Consider the following 18,308-nt stretch of genomic DNA (forward strand, 5'->3'; position numbering starts at 1 on the left):
GTAACTTTTTCTCAGGGATCATCGTCAAAGGCGCACACAGGAGGGAGTGTCGCTGGCTGCGCGCGCGGCCTTTCGCCCACTGCGCCACTTTAAGTGAAATGGGGAGCCTTGAAACTTCCCTGTTTGCGAGCAGAGTTGAGCACCATATTGAATCAAAGTTGCTATCTCCTTTTCAAATGGATGTGTTGTTGTTGTTGTTGTAAGTTCCCCAGACTTGAGAAAGTTGTCGCGGACCCCGGCCCAAAAACCCTCCGCGGCGTAATGGCGGAGCTGTAGACTTTGTTGGGATGTTTTCCGGAGCGCTTCGGCTTCGTTTGTAAGTTGCTTTTTCGTTTTTTTTTTTTTTTAATGCACTGAGTCAGCGAACTATCTGTAACTTTAAAGCGCGAGCTCAGCACGCCGGACCAGACCTGCATGTGATGGACCCGCCGTCCTCAATAATCACCCAAGTCAGCAGGGATGAGGAGGCGAGTAAAGCCGCGGGAGAGAGGGGTAAGTGGCTCCTTTTTTTATTTGTATTTCTTTGTGAGAAAAAAAGAAAGTTGTGCAGTGCTCCGGGAGACCCGAGTTCACGGCTCGGAAGCTGCGCAGTGGCCTGCTTTGCTGCAACAACTTTTGCACATTAGTGAATAACAGTCTCTTTTTGGGGGGCAGTATAGTAAACAAGTCCCGGTGTGCGGGATTAACTGGTTTTTGAATTAACTGGTTTTGGTACGCGTGCATAAGGCAGATGTGCCGTAGGAGTGGCCTCGAGTTGCCTCTTAGGACCCGCCTCGACTAACTAGGAAATGCACATTTCCATCGCTTAGCCTCTCTGTCACGTTCTTTTTATGTAACGCTAATGTTTTAAAGACTAAACACGGAGGACTTTGCTGTAAAATGTGAAACCTGTTCGAGAGGCTGTAGCTGAGACGCCGAGGACACGGAGCGAGGACAAAGTAGGTGACTCTGCTGATGCCTGTTCAATATACTACTAACTTCAATAAATACTTGGCAAAATGCTCTTGTAGTCAGTCTGATATTTATGTTATACGTCGTTATCTGACGTCAAGTCGATGTGAGACCAGTTTACTCTTCATACAGTGTGTAATGAAGCATGTAGCCCGTTGTTTACACCCAGCTCGCCCACCGCTGTCAGCTGGGAAACTGTGATCGACTCCGATTAAATTGTGATACAACAACAACAACACTGTGTGCTGTCTCACGTCTCTTATGTTTTATATTCGAGACTACGGATCAACATATATCCTCGTAACTATACTCTACCCTGTGCAGCACTCACTGGTCCAGATTAAACATGACTTATCTGTTGTTTTGTTACGATAAGGAAACACATTGAATAACTTCACACAGGAGTGAGCGTGTCTTTAGACACATGACGGGGGAGCAGCTTGCTCCAGCCTTCGTTCAGGATTTCGACGGCATTAACGAAACGTTTTCCACCTTCATGACGAACATATCACTTGTTGACTGGTGATAAAACAAAAAATAAAGACACGGATTTCTCAAAGAATCGAACAGCCAACTTGTTCTGTTCATTGCTTGTGAACTACCATTGAGCTATAGGGTATTTCACCCGATTTACATTACAATGTACTTTACAATAACAAAAACTGACTGAGCAAATTAGGTAAGTAATATAGTAACTTTGGAAGACATTAATATGTATATAATATATTCTAACACCGACTGCCTTTTCTTCTTATATCATAGACTCACCTAACTCAAATACGTGATTGCATAGGCAACAGCCGCTTTGTGCATTAAAGATGATGCGACAATAGGAAACGCAGTTACTGATTATCACTATTAGTGATTTATCTATTAATCTAAAACGTAAACTGACTGTAATCAACTCATATTTATCTATAGCTCAGTGGTAGTTGGGATGCGGGTTCGATTCTTGGCGTTAATCTTTATCCATTTTTTAATTTTTTTTATCGCCAGTCAACAAGTGATATGTTCGTCATGAAGATGGAACACGTGGGCGAGCTGGGTGTAAACAACGGGCTACATGCTTCATTACACACTGTATGAAGAGTAAACTGGTCTCACATCGACTTGACGTCAGATAACGACGTATAACATAAATATCAGACTGACGACAAGAGCATTTTGCCAAGTATTTATTGAAGTTAGTCGTATATTGAACAGGCATCAGCAGAGTCACCTACTTTGTCCTCGCTCCGTGTCCTCGGCGTCTCAACTACAGCCTCACAAACAGGTCTCACATTTTACAGCAAAGTCCTCCGTGTTTAGTCTTTAAAACATTAGCGTTACATAAAAAGAACGTGACAGAGAGGAACACCACTTTAATACAAGCACGAGGGGATCTTCCTGTCACTTTAAACCACACTAGCATGTTACAGTGAAGCATGTCACAGCTGCATACGTCAAATATTCACACGAATATGTCAAATATTGATGATGATCAACGAAAGTGATGTATGACCTCCCATCTCTTCTATGTGGCTGCCATGGTTACAGGACCCCTCTGGCTCCCTCCTCACGTAGTGACTGACGTGTGAACTTGTGAATGAAACACAGATCATGTCGTCTTCTTCTTATCAGTTGTGCGGCGCCACTGTGCGCATATCAACGGCTTTGTGACATGTTTACTGTGTCCCGCCTCCAGCCATCTGGGCACTGATGACCAGAGCTGGGGAGCTTCCTCGAGTCAGGAGGGCTCTTTTAGTTTCAGTTTCTCTGCAGTCCAGAGACCGTCCACATGACGGGGCCTGCTGTGATAAGTCTACAAATGAATGACTCGAAAAGTTTTCTCTCAACGAGTGAGTGTTGAAATCCAACATTTCCCTCATAATCCTTTTTGAGAAAGCCGCATGGAAACCGTGTCAAAGGTCAGACGAGAGCTTGCGGCGGTCGCTGTTGTTCCTAGAACGCTTTATGGTTATGATATCTGTATTTATTAGATCTCAGAGTGAGGAATAAGAGGCGGAGGAAATGCAAAGGACACTCGTACAATCACCGGCTGGTTTGTTACCTTCGCATTGAAAATGCGGAAGGTTATGTTTTGATCGCTGTGTATGTATTTATTTATTTGTATGCGTGTTATTCGCAAAACTCAAAAAGTATTGAACCGAATCGCATGAAATTTGGTGGGATTGGTTATTATCCGGGGACCATTTGATTAGATTTTGGGATCAATCGGGTCAAGGTCATGGAAAGGTCAACATCTTTTTTTTTACCATAGCACGATACATTTTTGTCCAATTGGCATGCAACTAATGCCAAAATGTTCATAATTCAATGCCCAATCTTGTGATATACGAATGTATGCGCTCTACCGAGTGCCCGTTCTAGTTTGTTGTGTCCCAGTCGTCTCCAAAAGGGCTGCCGTCAGGTCAATTCCTCATCCGCCACTAATTGTAGTGTGGGCTTCTCCCAGCAGGCCTCACTCCCTACTGGTGCACGCCGGCTCATCAGAGGGCCGCTCAAACGGGCGGGCATCAGCACCTCGTGAGGTATCATCAGTCTGCACGGAGCGCCTCCTTCTCTCCACGAAGAAAAGTGTTTCTCCAACGTGAAAGTCTTCCATTCTAAGAAACAAGAGCAAAATAATGTGTTTTTTTTAAAACAAATATTGGCCATTTTTTATATGTTGAATATCATAATGAGACTGAAGCTCGGCTCTCTGTTTTTCTGGAGAGTTCTGAGATGCTCCAACGTGCACTGATTGTGCATTAGTCCACGAGGCCATAAAGCAGCTTGTTATTTATTTATTTCAGTCGTGCAACATGTCGTCGTCTCCGTTTTAGGGAATTTGGATTTTTAGTCCACGTCTTCTGGTATTTTATAATACGAAAACTTGTTCTTTTATCTCCAGCCGTACACGAGTTTTACTGCCTTTCACTGACACGTCTGAGCCCCGAGCAGATGTTACAGACTCCACCCGCAAATATACATCAGACGCTTGTTTCATCTCGGTTGGAAGCCAGATGTGTGTTGTTTTTTTAACCAACTTAAAATGAGCTGCTACTTCTTAAACGACTGTATATGTACGGCCCTTTTTTATTGGTTGAATGGGGACAATATGCACGCTAATTATTATTGCTTTAGTGGAAGGAGGTGGTGGTGAGAACACAGCATCTGGAAGCGCTTTGGTTGGGGGCTGAGGAATGTAATAACATGGGTTGAAGTGTTAGAAACATCAAAATATATATCTAATTTTAAAAAAGAGGATATTTAAAATGGAATTGAGAAGGTTTGAGAACTCCAGATTCCTTTAAGATTAAACCGGTGGAGCCCAAAGTGAACGTTTGAGACTACATAAAATCAGAAGGGACCAATTTAAGATTAATCTCACAGCCAGGATGAGACAAATGTATACATCTCTTTTGTTTAGGTTGTTTTTCTTTATCTGTAACAAACAAATGGATTCAAGTGTCTGTTTCTTATTCCCAAAATGGAGGTGGATGGATTGAAAACCTGCCGCCAGACGGCGAGCCGCTTCCTCCGCTGATACCCGTCTGTTTCCTCTTCCTGGCCGGCCGGAGGGTCAGACGGAGTTTGAATCCACAAATGGCGGAGGAGGGAATGAAAGAGGCCGAGAGAGGCCGAGAGAGAGAGAGGGATGCACAACAGAGGTTTGTGTGTTGGTAGGCCGGTCACGTCCGGACACACAGAGGGAGCGCAGCATAAAGAGAGCCACACAAAGTGACCACGAGGGCCGACGGGCGAGCCACGGGGCCGAGTGGAGGTCAGCCCGGTGACGAGCAGGAGGGGGAATCCCTGAAGGGACTCGAGGGGGAGCCAGGTGAACAGAGTGGAACCGGAAGTCTTCAAACCTTCGGCTCATGGCGGAAACAACGTCTGCGTTTTGTCACTAAAGTACAGCAAAACAGACGACCAAATATCTCACTTTCCTTCCTTAACCCTCCTGTTACCTTTCGGGTCAATTTGACCCCATTCAATGTTTAATGTCGGTGTTCCTTGGGGTCAATTTGACCCCAGGCTGTTTTTCACTGTGTCAAACATGTAAGAAATATCAACTTTTTTTTATATTTAAAGCGCTATTTAGGTAGTCAACAAACAAACATAAAGTACCTCACACTTAAACTTGGGAAACAATATTAATTCTAATAATTTTCTGGAGGTTTTAATTGCTGGGGTCAAATTGACCCCACGGGTAAAATATGTCAGTAAATATAAAGGTAACAGGAGGGTTAAAACATGTTATTTATCCCACGCTCTTGAGGGTTATTTGTACTGCACTATTTAAATGCTTTTTCAAATAATTTATTGACCAGAGAACGAGAATTAGCTTTTTATCCTGAGCTGTGGACATATTTTGTAATAATAATAATGCATTGAAAAGTGCTGCGACTTCATTGGCCGACGGCCAGGGCTGGTAGCCGCCGACATCAGAGCGTTACGCAACATCTCTCGGCCGGGACGTGCGTCTCCAGGAGGGTTTGTGCACATGACGGAAGTGTGAGGAACGCTGCCGGTGTGGGAGGCGTCCCGAAAATGCAGTTGGAACAGGTTTTTATTTTTTATTTTTTTGCTTGCAACTGACCGTGTTTACATGCATTCGAATAACTGGCTTAGTCGGACTGAAATGGAATTATCCGTTTCATGCAAACACCTTTGTTCGACTATGTGCGATCCGGTTGATAATTCGACTATCGCGGCATGTAGTGGTGAATTGGATTAGGAACTGGACTTTGCGTCTTTGCGCATGCTTGAGATCCCGCCGCCCTCCTCCCTCCCTCCCTCCCTTAACAACATCAAACAAACTGGATTATCTGTACATCCATTTTAATACGATTAATACATTCGTTGAAGCTACAACGGGCCACTCATTGAGTCGGCGTTTGCTTCTCAAGTCGGAGGACGTGCTGGTCCTTTGTCGACTAAATGTCTTTGGGTCCGGCTTGAGAAGAGACACGATTAATGCGGAGGCGCATCCCGATGAAAACAAGCCAGGACAAGATGATTGGTGGTGAGACGCGTGTGCAGGTTACTCGCCAAGAGACTGCACCTTTGTGACCTCCTCTTCCTCTGCAGGCTCCGCCCCCTCTCTGTCCTCCAAGAAGCCTAGGCGCAGAGGCCTCTTCTCCAGCCTCTTCTGCTGCCTGTGTCGAGACGCGCCCGAACCCCAGCCGGTCAACAACAACGCCCCCCTGCTGGTGGAGGAGAACGGCACCGTCTCCAAGGTGCGTTCGCCGCCCGCCCGGCCGGCCGGTTGCATTTTTGTTCTGTTTTGACAGCGGCGGGGAGATAACAGGGCCGGAGATCTCAAGTGTTGATTTTCTCCGCCGCTCTTGGATCCAGGCGAAGCCGCTGCTGCCCCCGGTGAAGTCTAAAGACTCGGGGAAGATCTGCGTGGTGATCGATCTGGATGAGACGCTGGTTCACAGCTCCTTCAAGGTCTGTGGGGCGCATTATTACATCATCACATCATTACATCATCACATCGGCACGACGGACACCAAAGCCACTCATCTGGGTGTTGTTGGCTCTGACGGGGACATGTCTGTCATCCTCCTTGTGCACACACACACACACACACACACACACACACAGACACACACCTGTCCTGCAGTAACACCTGTCCTGCCGTGAGAGACCAGGATGCGTCTCCTTTCACAGTCTTGCTGGTGATTTTGATCTCGTTTAAGTTTGTTTGTGTCATCCCAACAGCCTGTGAACAATGCAGACTTCATCATTCCTGTGGAAATAGACGGAATAGTACACCAGGTAATGTTGCCACTGCACTCCAACACCCCCCCTCCTCCTCCTCCTCCCATTGACATCACAGCGCCACCGCCGCCCCCCTCCCTGTGGTCACGCGATAGCAGGACTCTCTCTCTCTCTCTCTCTCTCGAGTTCACGATGGCGAGCGTAGTCGGCGCCGTCTGCGTTTGAAAAAACAGGATTTGCAGCCGGGGGACACACCGCGGGTCTGGGCCTGATTCAAGTAATCCAGGATAGGTTTGTTCAGACAAGCACAGCCTCTTCCGGATGACTTGGTTCAGGAACGCTACCCTCAGCCGCCGCCGCCGCCACCGCAGGAGGAAAGAAAGCAGGAGGAAGTTCAAGGGAACACGCCGCGGGTTTCCCTCGCGGGACTCGATCTGTACCCGTATGCTCCGTCTCCTCGGCAAGTCTCGAACGCCCCGGCATCTCAAACGTGTCGGATAGCGACGTGAAAAGCTTTAAGCGCCGCCGTCCTTCGCTCAGGTTGCGTAGAAACACGTTTTTTCCGCGCCTCTCGAGCGCGTTCTTAAGACCCCCCCCCGTGTGTTCCCAGGTGTACGTCCTGAAGCGGCCCCACGTCGACGAGTTCCTGAAGAGGATGGGCGAGCTGTTTGAGTGCGTCCTGTTCACCGCCAGCTTGGCCAAGGTGAGATGCCGCGCGCGTGAGCGTGGCCGGGGAGGAGGGGAACGCCCTCCCCTCTCGCTCCCGCTGCGAGGTCACGTGATCTCCTCCTCTCAGTACGCCGACCCCGTCTCCGACCTCCTGGACAAGCGGGGCGCGTTCCGCTCCCGCCTCTTCCGGGAGTCCTGCGTCTTCTACCGGGGGAATTACGTCAAGGACCTGAGCCGCCTGGGCCGCGACCTGAACAAGGTCATCATCGTGGACAACTCGCCCGCCTCCTACATCTTCCACCCGGACAACGCGGTGAGTGTCGCATGCCGCCGCCGCCGCCGGGGTGAGCGGCGTCGTCGGGCGTCGGCCGCTGACGATTTGGTCGCCGTCTTCTTCCAGGTGCCCGTGGTCTCGTGGTTCGACGACATGGCCGACACCGAGCTGCTGGAGCTCCTCCCCTTCTTCGAGAAGCTGAGCAAAGCGGAGAGCGTCTACGCGGTCCTCAAGAGCCAAGGGGCCGCAAGCTAACGGCGCTTTGTTTTTCTTCTACTTCCGACGTCTCATCTCGGCTTCGAACAAACGGATTCACCCACACCAGCGCGGCCCCACGACTCTCACTGCCAGACCAGACTGGACCGGACCTCCCCCCGGGTCTCAACAACCAGCTCCTTATTTGGGAGTGACTGCCACCTAATGGTCAGACGGGGAAACTCCCCGAAATGTTTAACTTTGTCCACATCGGCTCGACGTGGGACGACGGGACGGCCGGTTCCGGACGTTTCTGGGCCCGCAGCAGTCCGTCGCCTCTGAATCCTCTGGACTCGGTACTGGACTCCTCGTGGATTCTGCACAAGAGGCAGGATTTGATGAGGAACTGGAAATTCCTGGAAAGATTTGGACACGCTAATGAACTTTGTCCAAACGCAAACGGTGTGCGTCTTCTTTTTAAACAATAACTTAATGTAGTCAATCATCACACTTTCTCGTCTGCAGAAGAAAAGAAGGGCGTGATCAGTTCATTTTAAATAATGGCGAAAGTGTTACGGAAAAAACGGATACAAGTCATCAGGAGGCGTTGAATTCACTACGAACAAAATGATTGGACGGCACAGTTTGGACTCCTCCCCCTCACTCACAGTGAACATTATGTTGGCACCATTTAACACCGCTTACAAAACAGCATTAGATAATAATCTGTATGTATGTACTTTGATGTTTTGCAGCAGAAGGAAACTGGGAAAATCAAATGACCACAACTCTAAACCCCCTTTTTATTTTTTCAGCGGAAATTTGGTACAAACCAAAAACAATGAGCCCTTTTAAAAAAAAGCTTGTTTTGTTCTTGCCCTAAGCGCTACACATGGCTGGAAACTATTTCGGGACTTTGAATGTGTGTGTCGAGGGGGAGGAAGAGGAGGAGGGGATGTGCGCAGACACCTCGCCGTGGATTCGACTCTGATTCGACTCGGAGCCTCCAGGGACGACAAGTAATCTGACGTATTAAGAGCTACCGCGTTATTTTTCTATGTTTAACAAATTCTTGTCAATCAAATTCACCTGTTTTTTTTAAATGTCTTTTCTAAATAATGAGTGTTTTGTGTGTGTGTGCGCCCCAGGAGTGCGACTCTGACACAATATTCAGAGTTAGTGTTTGTTTTCATGCAAAACCTGGTTGTTTACCGCATATATTGAATCGGCAATATATGGATCAGGAGCACCAGCAAATGACGAGAAGGTTATTGATCTTGCCGTCGGAGACGCATAACGTTATTTTGATCGCTGTCATCACGTGTCGATCGGGTTCAGTGGAATTGATCGTCCAACAGGTATTTATAGGAACGTTAAGTCATGTGATTACAAAATGTTGTCAGTACGGGAGCCCGGCCACTGATACTCTACTTACCATTCAGTTGATGTGTATATTTTGTGTTGCACAGTAATGAAGCAAACAAATGTTCATTAATATATGGAATATTCATGTTACTGTACTCGTGATTGAAAAGATGTAACCTAATTTTTGACCTGTTTTATCATACCAATTTATATATGGATTGTATGTAATAATGCCATTATCCCCCACACCCCCATAAATGCTAAATGAAAGATGGTCCAGGTGCTGTTTGTTGTTCTTTTCAAAATCAATCAATATCTGTGAAAGTTTGGTAAATTCTCTTGTGGTGCAAAAAAAAAGTGCCCAAAACACAGGTAGGTATATCAGATCATACATTGATAATTCAATTCAGTTTAGTTTATTTGTATAGCCCATTTTCACAAATCTCAGAGTACTTTACACTCTGTACACCTAGACATCCCTGTCCCAGAACCTCACATTGGATCAGGAACAACTCCCAAATAACCCTTCATGGTGAAAATAGGGAAAAAACCTTCAGGAGAGCAACAGAGGAGGAATATGACAGTGTATGAATAGTTGGTAGTAGGCATATTCCACGATCCAGACCTCGATGATCCATCAGGCAGGTGGAAGTAGGGAGGAGGAGTGGAGTCTCAAATAGAGAGCTGCCAATTAAAGGCAAAACCTCTTTAAGCAGCCTCGTCGGGATGAAGTAGAAACCGTTGAAGATAATTGGTCACGGACGGTTGATGGGAGAAAAGCCATCCAAATATACACCAGGGCATACAGCGGTTTCCAAGGCCATTCTACTGTTTAAGGGCAAGAGATTATTAATCTTGTCCCTAATAGTTTGAATCTTTTCATTAAAGAAGTTCATAAAGTCATTACCACTGAGGTCTATAGGAATACTAGGCTCCACAGAGCTGTGACTCTCTGTCAGCCTGGCTACAGTGCTGAAGAGAAACCTGGGGTTGTTCTTATATTCTCTATTACTGATGAGTAATAGGCTGCTCTGGCTTATAAATTTTAAGACTATCTCGCCAAACTAAGCGGGATTCTTCCAGATTAGTTGAACGCCATATGCTTTCAAGCTTTCGTGACGTTTGCTTCAGTTTGCGGGTCTGAGGGTTATACCAGGGAGCAAACCTCCTCTTCCTCACTGTCTTCTTCTTCAGAGGGGCGATCGAGTCCAGTGTCATTCTCAGAGAGCCTGTGGCACTATCAACAAGATGATTAATCTGGGACGGACTAAAGTTAGACCAGGAGTCCTCTGTTATATTGAGACGTGGTATCGAATCAAATGCAGAAGGAATCGCTTCTTTCAATGTAGCTACAGCACTGTCAGTTAAACATCTGGTGTAGAAATGCAAATGTTATGAGGTTGTGGTCTGACAGAAGAGGATTCTGTGGGAATCAAATGCTCAATGTCAACGCCATAAGTAAGATCAAGCGGGTGGCCAAAGCTGTGAGTGGGTTTCTGTACTCTGATAGAAGAGAGTCCAACAATGAGATGAATGCAGCACTAAGGCAATCGTCTATCACATCCACATGAATATTAAAATCTCCTACAGATATAAACTCTGAATATGGACCTGGATGCCGTCTCTCCTCATCAGATCAGATCTCCCCCAGAAAGTCTTCCAGTTATCTGTTAACGACACTTCATTATTAAATCCTACACTATGACATTTGTGACTATCTTGACGACATACTGCACTGGGACATTTTTGATGCATTTTCCCTTTGGTCTCACACTTAAAGTAAAGAATGTGAATGTGAATTAGTCTACTCTCCCTGTTTGCCAACTATTTCCAATGAAAAGGTAAAAGAACATCAGAATGAATAAATAAGTTCAACATAATTGTGTAAAAGTGAAAACACATGAACCAGAACTTAGGACGAACAACATTTCCTACAACCAAAGTAAATTATAAATCCATAGTTTTACTTGAATAAACACAGCAACGCATGGCTTCACTTCCCCCCTCCCGCTTCCTTCAGTTGGTATGTCCCGGACCTATAAATCGGTGGTCATGAACCCTGGGAACAATTTTGCCAGAACGCCATGAGAAGAGGAGACCTGTTCCAGAGATCCCTGGGAGGAAGACACCTGAACAGATAAGTTGTTGCACACATACACACACACACACACACACACACACACACACACACACACACACACACACACACACACACACACACACACACACACACACACACACACACACACACACACACACACACACACACACACACACACACACACACACACACACACACACACACACACACACACACACACACACACTCTGTATGTCTGCAGCCACATGACTATGGGCGGCTTTAGCTCAGTGGGGTAAGAGGGCCGTCCTGCAACCGCAGGGTTGTGGGTTCGATCCCCGCTCTCCCCATTAGTTGCAAGTCGAAGTGTCCTTGAGCAAGGCACTGAACCGCCAGTTGCTTCCCGGGCGCTTCACCGCAGCCCACTGCTCCTTAATAACTAAGGATGGGTTAAATGCAGAGAACTAATTTCCCCTTAGGGATTAATAAAAGTGTATATTCTTATATTCTTCTTATTCTTCTTTATGCACAATGGGGCACTCCCTGCATTTTCTAATTCTTGGCAGGGGGATGAACCACTATGTGTTGGTGTAGCCATGTGCTCAGACATACATCCAGACACGGTTCCTTTATATATTGTCTGTCACTGTTTTATGTTTTATGTTGTATTGTATAAACTTTGTGTGACGTGCTGCTGCTGCTGTCTTGGCCAGGACACTCTTGTAAAGGAGATTTTTAATCTCAATGAGGCATTTCCTGGTTAAATAAATAAAAATAAATTTACCCCACCACTCACACACCATCTATATTCTATGTCCCTGGATCACAGACGGTGTGCAGCTGTTGGTCTGGAACTCGCCGATGGACGTCGAGCTGACTCAACGTGGCGGTGAGAGCGTCGAGACTCTGCGGGACAAAGGTAGCTACTGCAGGATGAATGATGACATAATGTGCAATACGTTTCTTGTTCCATATTATGCCTAATATTCTCACTAACGTTATGGTGCATGTTTGAGTGATTATTTGTTCTCTCCCCAGGTGCAGAAGATCCTGAAAGGGAAACATTTCAAAGCTGAAGCTCAACAACACTGTCAGGTAGTTTAGAAAAGCTGACATGCTACATTTTGTGATTGTTTTTCTTGAACAATGAAAATAAAGGTTTATTATATACAATGTATCGTCAGCCTAAATGAATAAACGCCAACTCGTATTAATACACAGTCCAAGGAGGTGGAGTAGCAGCCACCTCGTGAGACCAGGAAAGCTCATCAAGGTAAGGCTGCCATACAGGAAACATGACGAGCTATATCAAACCACTTTTTTTTCTTTCTTTTTTTAAAAGATGTTTTCTCAAACTTTTTCCTTCTTCTGTCAGACGGGGACCAGCATTCTGATGGAATCGCAGACAGCCATACCTGCTTGCAGTGGGAACTCAGAGGAATGTGATTCACTGTCAAACATGCTTTTTTTGTAAATGTTGTTTGATTTGTAAGAGCTCCCAGACAAATGCTAATTTAGTTGTATGAATTTTTAAAATTCATTGTCTTTTATTTTTGACATATTTTGGCATATTATGACTTTTATTTTTACATATTTTGGCATACTATACTATGACTTTTATTTTCACATAAATACAGGTCATAGTATAGTATGCCAAAATATGTCAAAAATAAAAGTCATAGTATAGTATGCCAAAATATGTCAAAAATAAAAGTCATAGTATAGTATGCCAAAATATGTAAAAATTAAAGTCATAGTATAGTATGCCAAAATATGTAAAAGTTAAAGGTCATTGTATCGTATGCCAACATATGTAAAAATTAAAGTCATAGTATAGTATGCCAAAATATGTCAAAATAAAAGTCAGTATAGTATGCCACAATATGACCAAATTAAAGTCATAGTATAATATGGCAAAATAAAAGTCGTATAGTATGAAAAAATATGGCAAACAAATTTCATAGTATAGTAAGTCAAAATAAAAGTCATAGTTTAGTATGACAAAATAAGTGTAGTATGACAAAATATGTCAAAAATAAAAGTCATAGTATAGTATGACAACATATGTCAAAATAAAAGTCATAGTATAATATGACAAAATATGACAAAATAAAAGTCAGTATAGTATGCCACAATATGACAAAATTAAAGTCATAGTATAATATGCCACAATATGACAAAATTAAAGTCATAGTATAATATGGCAAAATGTCAAAAAATAAAAGTCATAGTATGACAAAATATGTCAAAAATAAAAGTCATAGTATAGTCTGCCAACATATGTAAAAATTAAAGTCATAGTATAGTATGCCAAAATATGTAAAAGTTAAAGGTCATTGTATAGTATGCCAACATATGTAAAAATTAAAGTCATAGTATAGTATGCCAAAATATGTCAAAATAAAAGTCAGTATAGTATGCCACAACATGACAAAATTAAAGTCATAGTATAATATGTCAAAATAAAAGTCATAGTATAGTATGAAAAAATATGTCAAAAAATAAAAGTCATAGTATGACAAAATAAAAGTCATAGTATAGTATGTCAAAATAAAGGTCATAGTATGACGAAATATGTAAAAAAATAAAAGTCATAGTATAGTATGACAATATATACTGTCAGTTAGACATCTGGTGTAGAAATTTGTGACTAACGGTGTACACTCTGGTAGTATAAACGCAAAAGTTATGAGGTTGTGGTCTGACAAAAGAGGATTCTGTGGGAATCAAATGCTCAATGTCAACGCCATAAGTAAGAACAAGATCAAGCGGGTGGCCAAAGCTGTGAGTGGGTTTCTGTACTCTCTGATAGAAGAGAGTCCAACAATGAGATGAATGCAGCACTAAGGCAATCGTCTATCACATCCACATGAATATTAAAATCTCCTACAGATATAAACTCTGAATATGGACCTGGATGCCGTCTCATCAGATCAGATCTCGCCCAGAAAGTCTTCCAGTTATCTGTTAACGACACTTCATTATTAAATACTACACTATGACATTTGTGACTATCTTGATGACATACTGCACTGGGACATTTTTGGTGCATATTCCCTTTGGTCTCACACTTTAAGTAAAATAAAGTAAGGAATGTGAATTATTCTACTCTCCCTGTTTGCCAACTATTTCCAATGAAAAGGTAAAAGAACATCAGAATGAATAAATAAGTTCAACATAATTGTGTAAAAGTGAAAACACATGAACCAGAACTAAGGACGAACAACACTTCCTACAACCAAAGTAAATTATAAATCCATAGTTTTACTTGAATAAACACAGCAACGCATGGCTTCACTTCCCCCCTCCCGCTTCCTTCAGTTGGTATGTCCCGGACCTATAAATCGGTGGTCATGAACCCTGGGAACTAGTTTGCCAGAACGCCATGAGAAGAGGAGACCTGTTCCAGAGATCCCTGGGAGGAAGACACCTGAACAGATAAGTTGTTGCAATACACACACACACACACACACACACACACACACACACACACACACATGACTGCAGCCACATGTCTGCAGCCACATGACTATGTTTTATGCACAATGGGGCACTCCCTGCATTTTCTAATTCTTGGCAGGGGGATGAACCACTATGTGTTGGTGTAGCCATGTGCTCAGACATGCACTCTACAACCATACATCCAGACACGGTTCCTTTACCCCACCACTCACACACCATCTATATTCTATGTCCCTGGATCACAGACGGTGTGCAGCTGTTGGTCTGGAACTCGCCGATGGACGTCGAGCTGACTCAACGTGGCGGTGAGAGGACGGAGGAGCGCGTCGAGACTCTGCTGCTCGCTGCGGGACAAAGGTAGCTACTGCAGGATGAATGATGACATAATGTGCAATACGTTTCTTGTTCCATATTATGCCTAATATTGTCACTAACGTTATGGTGCATGTTTGAGTGATTATTTGTTCTCTCCCCCAGGTGCAGAAGATCCTGAAAGGGAAACATTTCAAAGCTGAAGCTCAACAACACTGTCAGGTAGTTTAGAAAAGCTGACATGCTACATTTTGTGATTGTTTTTCTTGAACAATGAAAATAAAGGTTTATTATATACCATTGTATATAATATATAATAAACCTTTATATCGTCAGCCTAAATGAATAAACGCCAATTCGTATTAATACACAGTCCAAGGAGGTGGAGTAGCAGCCACCTCGTGAGACCAGGAAAGCTCATCAAGGTAAGGCTGCCATACAGGAAACATGACGAGCTATATCAAACCACTTTTTTTTCTTTCTTTTTTTAAAAGATGTTTTCTCAAACTTGTTCCTTCTTCTGTCAGACGGGGACCAGCATTCTGATGGAATCGCAGACAGCCATACCTGCTTGCAGTGGGAACTCAGAGGAATGTGATTCACTGTCAAACATGCTTTTTTTGTAAATGTTGTTTGATTTGTAAGAGCTCCCAGACAAATGCTAATTTAGTTGTATGTATTTTTAAAATTCAGTGACTTTTATTTTTGACATATTTTGGCATACTATGACTTTTATTTTTACATATTTTGGCATACTATGACTTTTATTTTCACATAAATACAGGTCATAGTATAGTATGCCAAAATATGTCAAAAAATAAAAGTCATAGTATGCCAAAATATGTAAAGATTAAAGGTCATAGTATAGTATGTCAAAATAAAGGTCATAGTATGCCAAAATTAAAGGTCAAAATAAAAGTCAAAGTATAGTATGCCAAAATATGTAACAATTAATGGTCATAGTACAGTATGTCAAAATTAAAGTCATAGTATAGTATGACAAAATATGTCAAAAATAAAAGTCTTAGTATAGCAGTGGTGTATAAAGTACCCAAAAGTCATACTTGAGTAAAAGTAAAGATACTTGACTGGAAAATTACTCAAGTAAAAGTCACCTATGAGAATACTACTTGAGTAAAAGTATTAAAGTATCTGATTTTTTTTGTACTTAAGTATCAAAAGTAATTTTCTGATATTAAATGTACTTAAGTATTAAAAGTAAAAGTAAATGCTGTTAATAAAAAAAACAAGGTCAGAATTTTGAGAATTATGAAGTTTATTTGTTTGGGTGCTGTGGCCGCCATGAACAAGGAGTATGAGCTTGGATGAACTTAGCAATATATGAATACTATGAAATTACTAAAATATAAAAACACGATTAACACAGAAAAAAGCAGAACCAAAAGTAACAACCAGAATCATCACTTTAAAGTGCAAAATGTATTGTTCATCTTCAAAAGAAGTTGATTTTCAAAATGGACAGATTTCAGTGTCGCTCTTCTGGGGCTGAAGACGAGTCCTGCGATGCTGAAGAGCCGTTCACATGGTGCAGGTAGAGTGTGTCTAGCTTCACAGGCCCTGATGGTGCAGGTAGAGTGTGTCTAGCTTCACAGGCCCAGGTGCAGGTAGAGTGTGTCTAGCTTCACAGGACCTGGTGCAGGTAGAGTGTGTCTAGCTTCACAGGCCCTGATGCAGGTAGAGTGTGTCTAGCTTCACAGGCCCTGATGGTGCAGGTAGAGTGTGTCTAGCTTCACAGGCCCTGATGCAGGTAGAGTGTGTCTAGCTTCACAGGCCCAGGTGCAGGTAGAGTGTGTCTAGCTTCACAGGCCCTGATGCAGGTAGAGTGTGTCTAGCTTCACAGGCCCTGATGGTGCAGGTAGAGTGTGTCTAGCTTCACAGGCCCTGATGCAGGTAGAGTGTGTCTAGCTTCACAGGCCCTGGTGCAGGTAGAGTGTGTCTAGCTTCACAGGCCCTGATGCAGGTAGAGTGTGTCTAGCTTCACAGGCCCTGGTGCAGGTAGAGTGTGTCTAGCTTCACAGGCCCAGGTGCAGGTAGAGTGTGTCTAGCTTCACAGGCCCAGGTGCAGGTAGAGTGTGTCTAGCTTCACAGGCCCAGGTGCAGGTAGAGTGTGTCTAGCTTCACAGGCCCTGGTGCAGGTAGAGTGTGTCTAGCTTCACAGGCCCAGGTGCAGGTAGAGTGTGTCTAGCTTCACAGGCCCTGGTGCAGGTAGAGTGTGTCTAGCTTCACAGGCCCTGATGTAGGTAGAGTGTGTCTAGCTTCACAGGCCCTGATGCAGGTAGAGTGTGTCTAGCTTCACAGGCCCTGATGGTGCAGGTAGAGTGTGTCTAGCTTCACAGGCCCTGGTGCAGGTAGAGTGTGTCTAGCTTCACAGGCCCTGATGCAGGTAGAGTGTGTCTAGCTTCACAGGCCCTGATGTAGGTAGAGTGTGTCTAGCTTCACAGGCCCTGATGCAGGTAGAGTGTGTCTAGCTTCACAGGCCCTGATGGTGCAGGTAGAGTGTGTCTAGCTTCACAGGCCCTGATGGTGCAGGTAGAGTGTGTCTAGCTTCACAGGCCCTGGTGCAGGTAGAGTGTGTCTAGCTTCACAGGCCCTGATGCAGGTAGAGTGTGTCTAGCTTCACAGACCCTGATGCAGGTAGAGTGTGTCTAGCTTCACAGACAGCAGCACACAGTTGGGAAGCATTTCAGCAAGTCAACGTGATCCACGTCTCCATCCAGCTGTTTGCTGCTGTCATGTGCTTAAGATGACGAAGAAGAAGTCCTCTTCATCAGATGAACTGGACCTGGTGGCATCACATAGCTGCAGGGAGGGTTCTTCCATGTGCTGCTTGATTAGTCCATTCCTGAAATAAAGTGAGAGTATTACAGACATGATAGAATTAATAACACTTCCTAACATGTCATGACCCCAACCTAAAGTTTTGTACAAAATAGTTTGTTTTAATTTGAAGTTTATACATTTAGTTTCATGCACTGTCCGTGCATCCAGAGTTGATTTGTGAATATGTACTTGTATCTCTGTAGTTAAACACAACAACAGTCCCAAATCAATATCGTCGCCATTAATGGACCGCCACTCTTATAATATTAATACAAATAATGATAATAATGCTGTAATGATTCGCATTATATTATAGCTAAGACGACTCAAATCAACAAATTATCACAACTGTCAACACTTCTTCAGCTCATTAACTCGCTAGAGATCTGTCTGCTGCACTAACGCAAATTGTCTCATTTAATTGACGATAGCTAGCGAACGTTAGCC

General features: G+C 43.9%; 1 protein-coding gene and 2 long non-coding RNA genes across 3 annotated transcripts; all 3 read left to right on the plus strand.

Annotated features, from left to right (window-relative positions):
• Positions 1–127: 127 nt before the first annotated feature.
• LOC130204527 (carboxy-terminal domain RNA polymerase II polypeptide A small phosphatase 1-like) lies at positions 128–9,440 on the plus strand. The gene is made up of 8 exons (XM_056431317.1): positions 128–316; positions 385–492; positions 6,028–6,176; positions 6,295–6,390; positions 6,664–6,720; positions 7,274–7,366; positions 7,460–7,645; positions 7,733–9,440. The coding sequence occupies exons 2-8, from the start codon at positions 420–422 to the stop codon at positions 7,859–7,861; spliced, it is 783 nt and encodes a 260-aa protein (XP_056287292.1). The 5' UTR covers positions 128–316; positions 385–419; the 3' UTR covers positions 7,862–9,440.
• Positions 9,441–11,894: 2,454 nt separating this feature from the next.
• Positions 11,895–12,758, plus strand: LOC130204650 (uncharacterized). The gene is made up of 4 exons (XR_008833736.1): positions 11,895–12,165; positions 12,285–12,341; positions 12,468–12,519; positions 12,622–12,758. It is a non-coding gene; the product is annotated as an uncharacterized LOC130204650 (long non-coding RNA).
• Positions 12,759–14,705: 1,947 nt separating this feature from the next.
• On the plus strand, positions 14,706–16,644 carry LOC130204592 (uncharacterized). Its single transcript, XR_008833724.1, has 4 exons — positions 14,706–15,065; positions 15,186–15,242; positions 15,394–15,445; positions 15,548–16,644. It is a non-coding gene; the product is annotated as an uncharacterized LOC130204592 (long non-coding RNA).
• The last annotated feature ends 1,664 nt before the right edge of the window (positions 16,645–18,308 follow it).

Source organism: Pseudoliparis swirei, chromosome 14 (assembly GCF_029220125.1).
Source record: "Pseudoliparis swirei isolate HS2019 ecotype Mariana Trench chromosome 14, NWPU_hadal_v1, whole genome shotgun sequence".
In the NCBI taxonomy this organism is placed as follows: Eukaryota; Metazoa; Chordata; class Actinopteri; order Perciformes; family Liparidae; genus Pseudoliparis; species Pseudoliparis swirei.